The sequence below is a fragment of the Mesoplodon densirostris genome, chromosome 7 (assembly GCF_025265405.1).
Source record: "Mesoplodon densirostris isolate mMesDen1 chromosome 7, mMesDen1 primary haplotype, whole genome shotgun sequence".
NCBI classification, from domain to species: domain Eukaryota; kingdom Metazoa; phylum Chordata; class Mammalia; order Artiodactyla; family Ziphiidae; genus Mesoplodon; species Mesoplodon densirostris.
The window spans coordinates 71,711,873-71,725,155 of NC_082667.1; the positions used below are offsets into that span (position 1 = coordinate 71,711,873).

The 13,283-nt window shown below is 35.7% G+C and overlaps 1 protein-coding gene across 4 annotated transcripts in view; it reads right to left on the bottom strand.

Annotated features, from left to right (window-relative positions):
- Window positions 1–13,283, bottom strand: part of SOX6 (SRY-box transcription factor 6) — a 636,653-nt gene that overhangs the window by 197,070 nt on the left and 426,300 nt on the right. For all 4 annotated transcript variants that reach the window (XM_060103234.1, XM_060103233.1, XM_060103231.1 and 1 more), the window contains exon 8: window positions 11,849–11,917. In XM_060103234.1, the coding sequence (XP_059959217.1) occupies window positions 11,849–11,917 (69 nt within the window). The remainder of the gene's footprint in view (window positions 1–11,848; window positions 11,918–13,283) is intronic.

The window sequence follows — 13,283 nt, forward strand, 5'->3', positions numbered from 1 at the left end:
TCACTTTTGCCTGCTCCTCTGGGCTTTTCCACAGACAAATTTCAGGTCACCTAACAGTTTCTCCACTCCATCTAACCTTCAAACATAAAATCTAGAAATCTGAGTCTGCAAAAAGCATTACAAAGAATTACACAGAATAGGGTGGAGAGGAAACTTGGAACTAGTTTTTCTTTTTCTCGAACCTCTGTTATTTATCACTAAAGAAGGTAACAGCTTCCTACCCATGTGCACTTTCTTGCTCTCCATCACCTTCTGCTTCTAAGCTCATTCTTCTACTACTATAACCATGTTGATTTCTTCAAACCCCAGGCTCCAGTTACTAAACTGATTATTTGGGAGACATCATAACATTCAAAATTCTCAGCGAAATGCAGGTCGGGGGAAGGAGGGGCTGACAGCCACAGAAATAAAGGTCCTTTAGAACAAACAAATACCTGAAGCAGCAGCTGGAGATCCTTCTTCTCCCAGAAGTTTCAGTTCTCTGATTGTCTCCTTAGACACCATTCAGTTACACTAATCCTGAAGTGCCCTGTATTTAACTAATTCTATACATATTAACAAACAATTTCTGCCACATCCAGCTTTAAAAACGCCAAACTAGGACTTACATCTTTTATTAAATAACAGTACATAAGTTATGTTTTTCCATTTGGGTAACTGGTTCCTGATATCATCACAACTTTTGAAAGGGAACAAAAGTTATTGGACAATCAAAAGTAAAATCAGTTTTCTTGTGTTTCCCTCCCCCACTTTTCCTATGAATAATACAACTAAAGAATGTATAAGGAAGAGCCAACATTTGCGTGGCTGGGAAATGAATGATGTTATTACAGCACAAAACAAGCATGGCCTGTTAGAGTTCTTTAGAATAGTAACTCCACCTTGTCAACATGTTCAAGCAGCAGCCAAGTCAGCCTAGCTGAGAGCTCTTTCCAGCTGCACTAATCTCAGCCACTGTAGAAAACTCATCTGTAGACATTTTAAGATAAAAATCTTGCACTGAAGTATGTGTTTAACAAAAGTCATGACTGTGACCTGAGGTTGGACTTTACTCTTTATTCTGATCTGTGAATTCCTTAACTTTCATTGTTTACTGTTACAACTTTAATATTTTCTTAATGGATTGGGTGGCAGATAAAATGAATTCAGTGTCTCACAGTGAGACATTACACCTTTTGCATCATTTATTTTCTTTTATTCTGAAGAAGTAAAAATATCTGACTCTAACATTAATAACTTTAAGTGGGAGTTACCTTATGTGAATTAAAAATGGTTATGTCAGTATATCCTTTCAAAATTTAAAAGATATTTCCCTGTGCTATATCAAGTGTCACACAGTATATCAATTTTTATTTCCCATCTCTCAAGTCTGGTATGCATACTGTTTAACTTCTTAAATTCTAAGTATAGACATAATTCACAAAAGCTGGGCAAATGCTTGACTTACAGGAGATGGCATACATAAGATTTATATAAACAACTTTATTTTAAACAAGAAGACTTTTGCATTTTGTGCTGCTACATCGCTAACTTCATCTGTGTATTTAAAAAAAGCTATAAAATAAATTGGAAAGGTTCATTTACTATCCCACAGGCACTACTGATCTAATAAAAAAGCCCGTTTTAGTGTGAAAAGTAAGAATTTGACCCTATTTTCCAGAATAAAATGCCACACCCCCTTTTAGACATTCTCCAGGCAGCTCTAATTCTTGGTCAACCATTTCTGAGTACCTGATAAACCTTACTGTCCTCTTACTGAGAATTGAAATAGCTCTCATTTGGCAGCCAGAGAAAATTTTTGCTTTCTTTTCCTCTAGATTACCCTGGTGATAATAATTGATTATAGCACATTCACATTGATTATCCTATATTCACGTCACTAATTTGTGGGTTCTAAATGTGCATATGTATGTAGACATAAACATGCTTACACATGTAGACACAAAATATGTACATGTGCATTTCTCTCTTTTTTTAATAGCTCTATATTGGAGTATAATTGCTTCACAATACGGTGTTAGTTTCTGTTGCACAACAAAGCAAATCAGCCATATGCATACACATGTCCCATATCCCCTTCCTCTTGAGTCTCCCTCTCATCCTCCCTATCCCACCCCCCTAGGTCATTGCAAAACACGGAGCTGATCTCCCTGTGCTATGCTGCTGCTTCCCACCAGCCAACTATTTTACATTTGGTAGTGTATATGTGTCGATGCTACTCTCACTTCGCCCCAGCTTCACCCTCCCACCCCATGTCCTCAAGTCCATTTTCTATGTCTACCTCTTTATTCCTGCCCTGCAACTAGGTTCATCAGAACCTTTTTTTTTTTTTAGATTCCACATATATGTGTTAGCATACGGTATTTGTTTTTCTCTTTCTGACTTACTTCACTCTGTATGACAGACTCTAGGTCCATCCACCTCACTACAAATAACTCAATTTCAAACAGCTCATGGAGCTCAATATCAAAAAAACAAACAATCCAGTTAAAAAATGGGCAGAAGACCTAAATAGACATTTCACCAAGGAAGACATACAGATGGCCAAGAGGCACATGAAAAGATGCTCAACATCACTAATTATTAGAGAAATTCAAATCAAAACTACAGTGAGGTATCATCTCACGCCAGTCAGAATGTCCATTAACAAAAAATCTAGAAACAATAAATGCTGGAAAGGGTGTGGTGAAAAGGGAACCCTCCTACACTTTTGGTGGGAATGTAAATTGATACAACCACTATGAAAAACAGTATGGAGGTTCCTTAAAAAACTAAAAATAGAACCACCATATGACCCAGCAATCCCACTACTGGGCATATACCCTGTTTCTCTTTTAAGGACTCTGAAATTATTCCTATAGCTCATACATAAGAATGATAACAACAATAATGATAGTGATAGATAAAATGCATTGAGCACTTAGTAGGGTTTTTTAAGATGATGGTCTCTAATCCCAGAACTCGTAAGGTACTATCATTATTCATCTTTTAGGAACTAGGAGATGCAGGCTCAGAAACATTAAGTAACTTTTGTCACAGCTAGTAAGTAGCAAAACATGTCACAGAGCTAATAAGTAGTAGAACTGGAATTTAAATCTTGATTTATTTGTCCCTGATACTTGTGCTGCTTCTACAAAAATTTTATATTACATACACTCTGAAGCAATGCATTTTATCCTTTTTACCTCCTATTTATATGTACAAATCTAGCTTAAAAGTGCATTCAGATTCATACATTCCTCATATATGTGAAATGTAGTCAATTTCACAGAAAAAATAATTTTAAACACCTTAAAAAATGACAGATTGATGTCCTGGGTCAAAACTCATTCTGTTTAGATAGTGGAAGTCAAAGAGCATCCGAGTACTTCTTTTCTAAAAGTTTTTGTCTTATTGTGAAAGATTATGCTTCATTTTTATTTTAAATACCTTCTCTCAAAGGCACAAATCTAATGTCAACACATTCCTGTCTTGCCAATATACCCATATGTAAATAAAAATCAAGTTATTAGAAAACTAACTAAATTTATTAAAATTGTTTAAACCATGATCCATTATAAGCTTTCTAGCTATTAAGTAAAATAACTATGACCAAAGTCAAAAGTATATTTCAACTGCTCAAGGATTATTTGTTATGCCCCAACCCTCAGTCCATTTTTAGATAGCTAGATAGACAGATAGATAAATAGATGAATAGTCCAAACAATTTAGAGTTCACATTTAATCATTTAATCTGCATTACACTGTATAGAGCAGTTTTTCTTAATCCTGATTGCCTGCTAGAATCATCTAGAGAGTTTTTAACAGTCCCCATCTGGGACTGTACCCCAGACCAATTAAATCGGAACCTCTACAGTGGGACCCAGGCATCAGTATTTTTAAAAGGCTTCCAAGTGATTACAAGGTACAATCAAGGTTGAGAACCACTGGCATCAAATGCTGTCACTCACTGCTCCCTTTTATCAGCTGCAGAGTAGCTATAAAAACAGGTATTAACATTAAAGGGGACTGATCCTCAATATAGAGACATATCACTTTTAAGCCCCCAGAAAGTAATATAATTAGCCAAGAAGTTTATATGTAAAAACCAAAAGAGTCACTCAGCCATAAATACATTTCATACCACATTACAAAAAGATTCCGGTTATGTTTTTTTTAATCTCTTTCCTTGTGGGCAGGCAGCCACAGTTGTAGTAGCCCTGAGATATAAACTGATTCTAATGGGCAATCTTCCATTTTTTTCCATTTAAGGATAAAGAGAATGTAATGAGATTTTAGATGTTAGGTATCATTATCCACATTTTACAAACTGGAAAACTAAAGTGCACTAAGATTTATTCAAATCACAAAAAGGGCAAATTGAGATACATCCTGGAATGTTGGAAATAGTACTAGACTAGAAGTCAAAGAAAGTTGGGTTCCACTCATGGCTCTGACAACATGTAGCTTTTTAAACCTGGATGAGTCTGTTGTCTATGCCTCAGTTTCCTTGTATAAAGTAAAGGATTTGGACTAGAGAAAGAGTTCCAAAGAAATTTCAAAGAAAAACAAAAGTGGGGGACTTACACATATTTGGGAACTTTTTATTTTACCAACTAAAACTACTGGAAAACAAAGAAACAAAGCACATACCATCTATTATCACCTGTGCTTCATAAAAGGAAAAGACATTTTAATTCCAAAAAAGTAGAAAAAACATAATCTCAGGGTTATTTTTTTTTTTTTTTTTTTTTTTTTTGCGGTATGCGGGCCTCTCACTGCTGTGGCCTCTCCCGCTGCAGAGCACAGGCTCCGGACGCGCAGGCTCAGCGGCCATGGCTCACGGGCCCAGCCGCTCCGCGGCACATGGGATCCTCCCAGACCGGGGCACGAACCCGCATCCCCTGCATCGGCAGGCGGACTCCCAACCACTTGCGCCACCAGGGAGGCCCTCTCAGGGTTATTTTTAAGTATAGCTTAACGATAAACTCACTATATTGCTGTACGATAGGAATAGCTACCCACCCTACCCCCAATCAGTGAGGGAGAACCATGAGGACCTCTAGAGGATGTGTCCAAGTTTAACATTCTGTGAAAGTAGAAGAATGGAGGGGGAACATTCAACATCTCTCAGTGTAGTGCTCTTTCAAGAGTTTCTTAAAATTCCATCATTAAAGAACTGCCTGTATAATTTTTGCCAGATCCAAGTACTCAGTTCTTATTTACTTAAAGTTTTATTTAAATTGACTTTTTTTTTGCATAAATACGTTTATTTCAATAGCACTACCTCAAATAGAAAACCAATAGAAAATCACTTGTCATAATTAGAAGATAAGCAGATAACAATGAAAATAAAAGATTTACTTGATTTTATTTAAATTCTAAGCTAAGCACTATTGCCTCCAAAGGCTCTGAGACTAAGATGATCTCTCTCTCTTACAAAGAGAGATTAGCACATCCTAGAAAGGTATTAAAGTGTGCTAACACTAAACTGAGCCCTCAATGTAATCAGAGAGATCAAGGGAAAACCAGAAAAGAGCTGCTTTTTCCTTGGGGAATTGATAGTGTTATGTAATGTCATATGCTGGCACCACCTGGATCAACTGCCCACTGGGCTCCATAGCCTCCTGCCCCTGAAGAGGTAATGCACTCTCTCATTTTCATTAATCCCAGAAGGAAGCAGAGCCTTTGGTTTCCCTGCATTTTCAGTATCACTGATTTGAGAGGGAGCTGGGGAGTAAAGTCTGAGAGATAAGAAGTAGATAAGATAGAGGACGGAGGGTCACCAAAGAGGGTTGGGGAAATTGAAGGATAGTGCATGAAAAGCATTGAGATTCACCATCAGGCTCTTGTCAGCTGAATGAGATCTTTGCCATAAGGCCACATTTAGAAAATAAGTAGCAAGCTGATTAATAATTCCATATAGCAGCTCAAAGGATCTGGTCCAGTATCACCTCTTTTTATTTCTAGATCCACTCCAACTTTAACAGTCTAGCGTGATTAACTCATGCAGAGTTTCTAATCCACAGTGATAATTTATATTTTTATCTAAGGCCCTTGCTATTCATGAATTATAGCAGCTTTACCTATTCTTTATAATTCAAAAACTTCATTATTAAAATGTTAGAAGCAGGCTATACAGCATCTATCATTACTTAAAAAGTTAATTTGATTACATAAAAGAAATAATTAGATTTGCATTTTTATCTTGGTTTTAAACCTCCAAAGAAGATCATAACAGCCTGCCCATGGGCAATCAAAAATCGCATACAGCAGAAAAATAGAGAGAGGAGAGAGGGTCTGTTTTTCCTGGCTAATTCATGGTTAAAGATAGAATTACAAAATATTTTAAGGGTTTGCTGAAGCTGGGGGCTAATCCTAGACTTCTAAGCTTTGTTTATAACTCTCATTTCATTGCAAGAGAGTATCAGATACATGTACAATGCCAATAGAAGTATCAAATTACTTTCAGTGGGTTTATTTGGTCCTGTTCAGAGGCTGTTGAAAGGAGATCCGTTACCTGATCAATAACACCCGAAAAAGGACTATTTGCTAGAGCCAAAACAGGAGCAGTGTAATTGCTTTTTGTTTATCAATGCTAAATACAATTAACAAAGAGATACAACATATACAACATAAGACAGAGGAACTATGTGAGACTGGCAGGCCCCTTACTTTACTTAGTCTTTCTGCTGGCTGTTCAGCCAGTTCCAAAGGACAATAAATGCAAGGTCCAGCTCTTAAAATTAGAGGTCATTTAGATACTTAATGATGAAGCATATCTTCAAATATATATCTATTATGATTATCCTGGCAAAAAATTAATTAACCAGGTCATGCAGGCCATGAAGGCTAATGTACAAAGTAATTATTTCTGATCTTTAGACAACTACTTCACATGAAAAGGTAGTCCTTATTCTGCTCAGCAGATACCTGAAATGCCTGTAGTTAATCATACTGAAGGAAGCAAAAGGCAAGGTTTATCTCCTTAAAAGGTGAGAGTACATCTCAAATTATTCTGTTTACTGGTTTAAGAACAATCACCTCCCTGCTCATAATATTGATATGTCTACTGGTTACGTAGGAAGAAAGGAGAACACACATTTAACGGCACTCAACCACGTGACAAACACACAGAGACACACAAAATATGCGAATAGCACAAATGAATATATTATAATCAAAATAGAAAACACTATATATGAAAAATACTCACATACTCTAAAGAATAGAGTGAAGCTTCAGTGAAGAGACAAACACTTGGCTGTGTAAATAAGCAGTATGTATTAGAGCATTTAAAAGAGAAAGTTTTCAGATAAGAGATAGTGTATCTGCAAAGCAGCAGCAATGGCATTAGTTCAGGCCTTCCACAGATTGAGTTCACCATCTAATTCATGTATTAAATTGTGAGGGAAGGACAATGAATATTACATACTAATCATAAAGATTAACAAAGAACTGAGCTAAGAATTTCTCAAGTTTCACAATTTTACCCAAAAAGGTATACGTATATGAATTGACTAAATCATTGGCTCTGGCCCAGGAGGCCAAGTGCCCAAATAAAATCCTAACCAATCAGTCCCTTCTTAAGAGACCATTGTTGTTTGGTCAGTGATGTGAGGTGAGGACGCCACCTGTACAGAGGGGTCTAAAGAGATATGAATATTTGGATCACACCATTCATGTCTGAAAAAGTAAGTTTCTCACAGAGATATTTTAATAAGGTGAATTCTCTTGCAAAGATTTAGCAACGAAATGCCATTGTTAAATATGTTCCTACTGACATGCTATCAAAACCAAAGAATGTGGTATATTGTATCCATGAAGAATATCTTTAGATTCAAAAACCATGACATGGTCAAATGAGGTTAGATGAATAAATATATGGACGGATCAAGAAATCAAGATTTATAAAATATTTTCTGGTTTGCTTAGATTAGACTTACATTTAATGTTTGATTAAAATGCTATAAATATGTGTTGATATGCCCAATGGATTCAAACTGAATTTTGTTTCCTAGTCAACATAACTCATAAGTAAAATGCTTCCAAAGATTGGCTAAGATACTATGGTGTGGGAGAAAGAGGAAGAAATTACTAAAGCAGTTATTTGTCCTTTGGAATTATAACATGAGAATCAACATTCCCAAATCCAAGGATCCATATTCCATGATCTATTAGTTTTGCTATCCACAAAGTTGATAAAAACTGTGCTATTTCCCTCTTGGAAATATCAAAAATGTCTATTTTGGGCTCCATATCTGGGGAATTACTTAATATGTAACAAATTAGAGGAATCGCCATTTTCCCCAAAGCACAAACAGAGGGATTTGAATTCACTAAGCAAACAGCCTCCTAAAAGATCTGTTGACATTAAAGAATTTTAATAATCATTTAAAGTTATTAACCTGATTTTTAAATGGTAAAAATTGACTCATCAAAAGTGTAAAAACATTAGTTCACAAAATCATTCATCTTATGGTTTCAACATGGCTTAAAGACCATATATGGTCTTAAAAGCATCCCTTTAAAAATTTAATTAGAATTTACCAAGGCAAAATTACATTAAAATTATATTAAAGGAAAAAAATATATAAATGAAATAATTTTAAACTACTATACAGAATAAGTTTTGAAGGACTGCAAATAAAATAAGCACGTGGACTTTTACAATACTATCTGTTTTTTTTTTTATTTTTTGCGGTATGTGGGCCTCTCACTGTTGTGGCCTCTCCTGTTGCAGAGCACAGGCTCCAGACACGCAGGCTCAGGGACCATGGCTCATGGGCCTAGCCGCTCCACAGCATGTGGGATCTTCCCGGACCGGGGCACAAACTCGTGTCCCCTGCATCAGCAGATGGACTCTCAACCACTGCGCCACCAGGGAAGCCCTACAATACTATCTTAATCATGCCTTTTCTTATCGCTAATGAAATATCCTGCTTTTCAGTGTGCAAACCATCCAGGTTTTCATTTGTTTCCATTATAACAGACCCAGATGTGTTTGTGTGTGGTTGTTATAAGAGGTTAGACACTCTTCCCTTTCTTTCTAGTACAGCTTGCAAATTTCAAAACAACAGTACTAATTCAGAAGTCAGCATTCTGAACTAGAAGTAAAGAATAATCTTTAGATGTATTATTTAGATCTATGTATCCCACCTGATACTTGGGATCTATGGCCAATTGCCATGGCTTAATCTTGCTGACCATGTTAGCAAATAGGTTCTAGGATACAAGATTTTAAAAGAAGGAAAAAGTTCAAACTTGGGATCTCAAATTGTCACTGTATTCACCTGCTTTCAGAAGAGAAAGGTTTTGTATTTACTATCTTACTCTGTTTTGTTTTAAAAAGGGAGAATGTTTCATGATAGAAAAATGTTTGAAGCATTTCTTAAATTTCATATTTTGCTCAAATTAAAATTAGTCCAACAATAGTCTCTCTCCTAAATTTGATCACACCTATGGCTGGTCAAAAAACTTATTTGAAAATACAGTTAACCCATTCCCCTTCCAAAAAAACAACAAAAATCTGAATATCAAATACATGCTTTGTAAGTGTCAGAGATTAATATGTTTTGTGCAAGGAGAAGTGTTTTTCAGTATTTGAAAAATTCTTTGAATGGTCTCATGCTCGATAAGATAAATACTGACAAGATATGCAGTGAAGCAGTAGCTCAGGACAGAATAAACTATAAACATAGGTTATTACCTCCTCTTATTTTTAAAAATATGAATTCCTGTTACAAAGAATCCCATATTTCTAAAATTAATGTAACTATTTTGAATCTCTCTATGATTTTATAATTTATACTGCTGAGATCAAGGCCTGATTAGCTTCAATTTTTAAAAATTTAAACAATGAGAAATATCTACAAATTTAAAAGCAATTAAACTTCTATTAAAACACTTGAAAAACCAACTTTCTTGTCTTCTCAAATTGAACATTCTAATGAATAATATTTTAAGATCATGTCCTAGTTTCCTGAAAAAGATATCAACTTTATATAGTCAAGTTATAACTATAAAATCATATGTAATCAATAAATGCCTATAATATTTCATTAAAATACTTTGATTTTGTTGCTATTCATCTGAGATCCTTAGTACAACAGGCAAACGTCAATTAAGACAGCCAGTTCCTGCAAACAACTTTGGACTAAGAAGTGAAATATATTCAAAATAAACAAAGAAGTAAGTAATAAAGAGGTAGTAAAAACATTAATAGTAAGTAACTGATATGAGAACATCTCAGGGAATTTCTTCCATTTCTGCTTAGGAGAAACAGAGAGAACTAAATGATCAGGTTAGGTTATTTAACACCTACTGAGTTCTTAGAGAGGGATCTAGAGAAAAATGTAGGAAGCCACAGGCTAAAAATCTTGACCTTAGCAGTGGGAGACACACTGAAAATTCTAATAAGGGCAGAACGAGGGATCACCTGGACAGTTATTTAATTAAGGATCTCAGCATGAGTCATGAGATATCAGGATGAGAAATTATTTCAAGATTTAATTATAAAGGCTGACTGTCCCAAATGCCAGAGATATACGTCTCCTCTATGTTTGGATTCTTTATTTTGAAACATACAGACTTGAGTATGGAATATAGAATCAGAACTAATTAAAACAGCAACAACAACAACAACAAACACTGGTTAAGACCTCCTAGTAAAGACAGCTGGACGAAATGCCAAATTAGGTACAGGTACTTCTTCAGGCACCAAATTGGTGTTTTAAATGCAGTGACTACTACCTGGAACACTAAGTGTGATTACAAAATGAAGCAAAAGTCTAAGTTAAAATCACTGGCTTTCATCAGTGAGGTGAAATAAGTTATGACTTTATGTAAGTGATTTTTTTTTAATATAGGAAGGTGTGATACTAATCTCAAGGAAAGGACCAATATAATTCAGAATATACTGCCCCAACTAGGCTGAATCATAGATCCCAGTGGTTAGAAAATATATACAGCAACCAAAAGAAAACCAGAGACTGTGGTGGATACATATAACTCTGGGATCAATATTCCTGAGGATTAATCACCAGACAACCAGTTGCTTATTCTAAGGCTTTCTAGAAGTCACACACCTATGTTCCTATTCAAAAATGGAGACCACTTCCCTTACCTATGTCAAAAAGCTGTTAGCTGAATTAACCGTCAAATTTCTAAAGGAATGACAGAAATCAGAATTCTTTCCCAGGCCCATGCAATTATGATCTATATATTGTGTTAACCTGCCACAAAAGAAATGACGAAAAAAAAGAAAAGAAAAAGGAATTTCTAAAGTGTGTTACAATTATTCAAGAACAAGTTTTTCTTCCTTTCTAGACTATAAGCTTCTTGAAGACAATTACTTATTAATCTTTATGTTCTCTTCAGCGCCTAGCAGAAATGCAGTTAATATCTGTTAAAGAACAAATTAATTATTACCAACCTTTTCCTAGGTCATAAGATTCTTCTCATAATTGGCCCAGACAGTCCTAACAAGCAAATAAACATAAGCTTCTACCTATGATACTATTAGATGGTAAAATATAAAGCAGCAAGTAGTTTGTGGCAATAAAACTAGCATGTGTATGCTACCTTGGAAACCCTTAGGTTTCCACCAGGTTGTGTTAGGCAAATGGCAGAAGGAAAAAAAGATAAGGTTTATTCTGCTTACGCATCACATCAGAAAAGAATGCTTAGACTACCACCAAGTCGATATTTTCTACATCCACTTAGACAGTTGTATACAACATCCCTGAATAACAAACAGCCCTATTGGTGCTGTTTATAAGAGAAGGGTGCATTTGCAGCATTTTAAATTCCATTTTCAAGGAGAAAAGTATCTAAGTATAATCAGACGAGAGTAATAAAATACACTGACCTGGATCTGTTGCTGCAGGAGATTAATTTTGTGCTGCTGTTGCAGAAGTTGCTGCTGTTGTCTTGCAATCTATCAGAAATAAAGTTTCATTAAGTTAAAATGAAATGCTTACACCTTTGCCATTACCTCAGGTACCTCTCCTGGTATTACAAGGATGCTTTACTGTACTTCTACATGAAAGAGTTCCTATAAAATGAGAGAGGCAGAATCAGAAAGTTGGAGAAACGGAAATATTTCAAACAGGTGCCATCTCTCTGTTTGCCCCTAAATCTTTACCTGTACATGAAAACTACCCCCTTGTATTACATTTGTGAGCAGTTCATCTATATCTGCACTGGTCATCTGGAAAGAATGGGAATTTCAAAATCTCATCCTTGAAGAATAAAAACAGGAAAACTCAGCCTACATTTTTCTAAGGAGCTTAATTTGTATTTAAAAAGTAAAACCTGTAAGCAAAGATAGGAAAGAACTTTCTATTACTTATAATATGGCCTACTTTGGTGAAACCTTTTCTACTGTAAAGATTTTCAGAACTGATAACACAAATATTGTCAAGGGAGTGCCAAAAAAATACAGCAAAAGGCAAAAACCTTTATCTTTTTTTGTTGATATAATGTGTAATGTACAAAGCATTTTTAAAAACAAACACAATTTAATATTTATTCACATCCTTTTGAGGGTAATGTGTTAGTTTTACAGTACAGGATCCACATACAAGTTTTGTATTCTCTGCTTCACCCAACAATCAAATTCAACATCTTAGCACGTCATCTCGTCTGTAAAAAGAAACATTAACTACTTAATGCAAGCCCTACTGAAGACTGAATCTGCCCCTCAGGAGAGCAGGGAACTTCTGTAGGATAATGGTGCTTACTATAAAACAGGAGTTAGGTGTCAGGCTACTTATTACCTCAAAATCTGAGCTGCTGGAGTTTGAAGCCCATTGGAATGCCCCTTAGTGAGAACACACTCACTGCCAACCTAGGAAGCCAGAGAAAAAAATGGCCAGAAAGCACTTAGAAGGACTTGGTTTAGTGGTGCCCTATAGGCAAGAGTTATGTTCTTCCTATTTCTTCTATTTCCAAAATATTCTAGAATGGACAATGTTGGAAGTGGAAATGGGTGTGAACCAGCCCTCAGCTGTATACTTCCTGAGTCCTTTTAATATTTTAGCATAGAGTAGAGGGACACACCCAAATCACATTCCTTTCAGCAGAAGATGACAAATAGCAATCTGCCCCAAATGTGGCTTAATGGTTTCTGGTGATGACTGGTTCATACTAGAAGTCATGATAAAGCTACCCCTAACGAAGGGTACAGTTTGAGAAATGGGATCACTCCTCCCCAAAGCTTTATAAGCAAAATGGAAACAGTATTTAATCAGTTTGGAAAGGCCCACTCTGCTTATCACCATTCAAATCAGAAATGGACAACT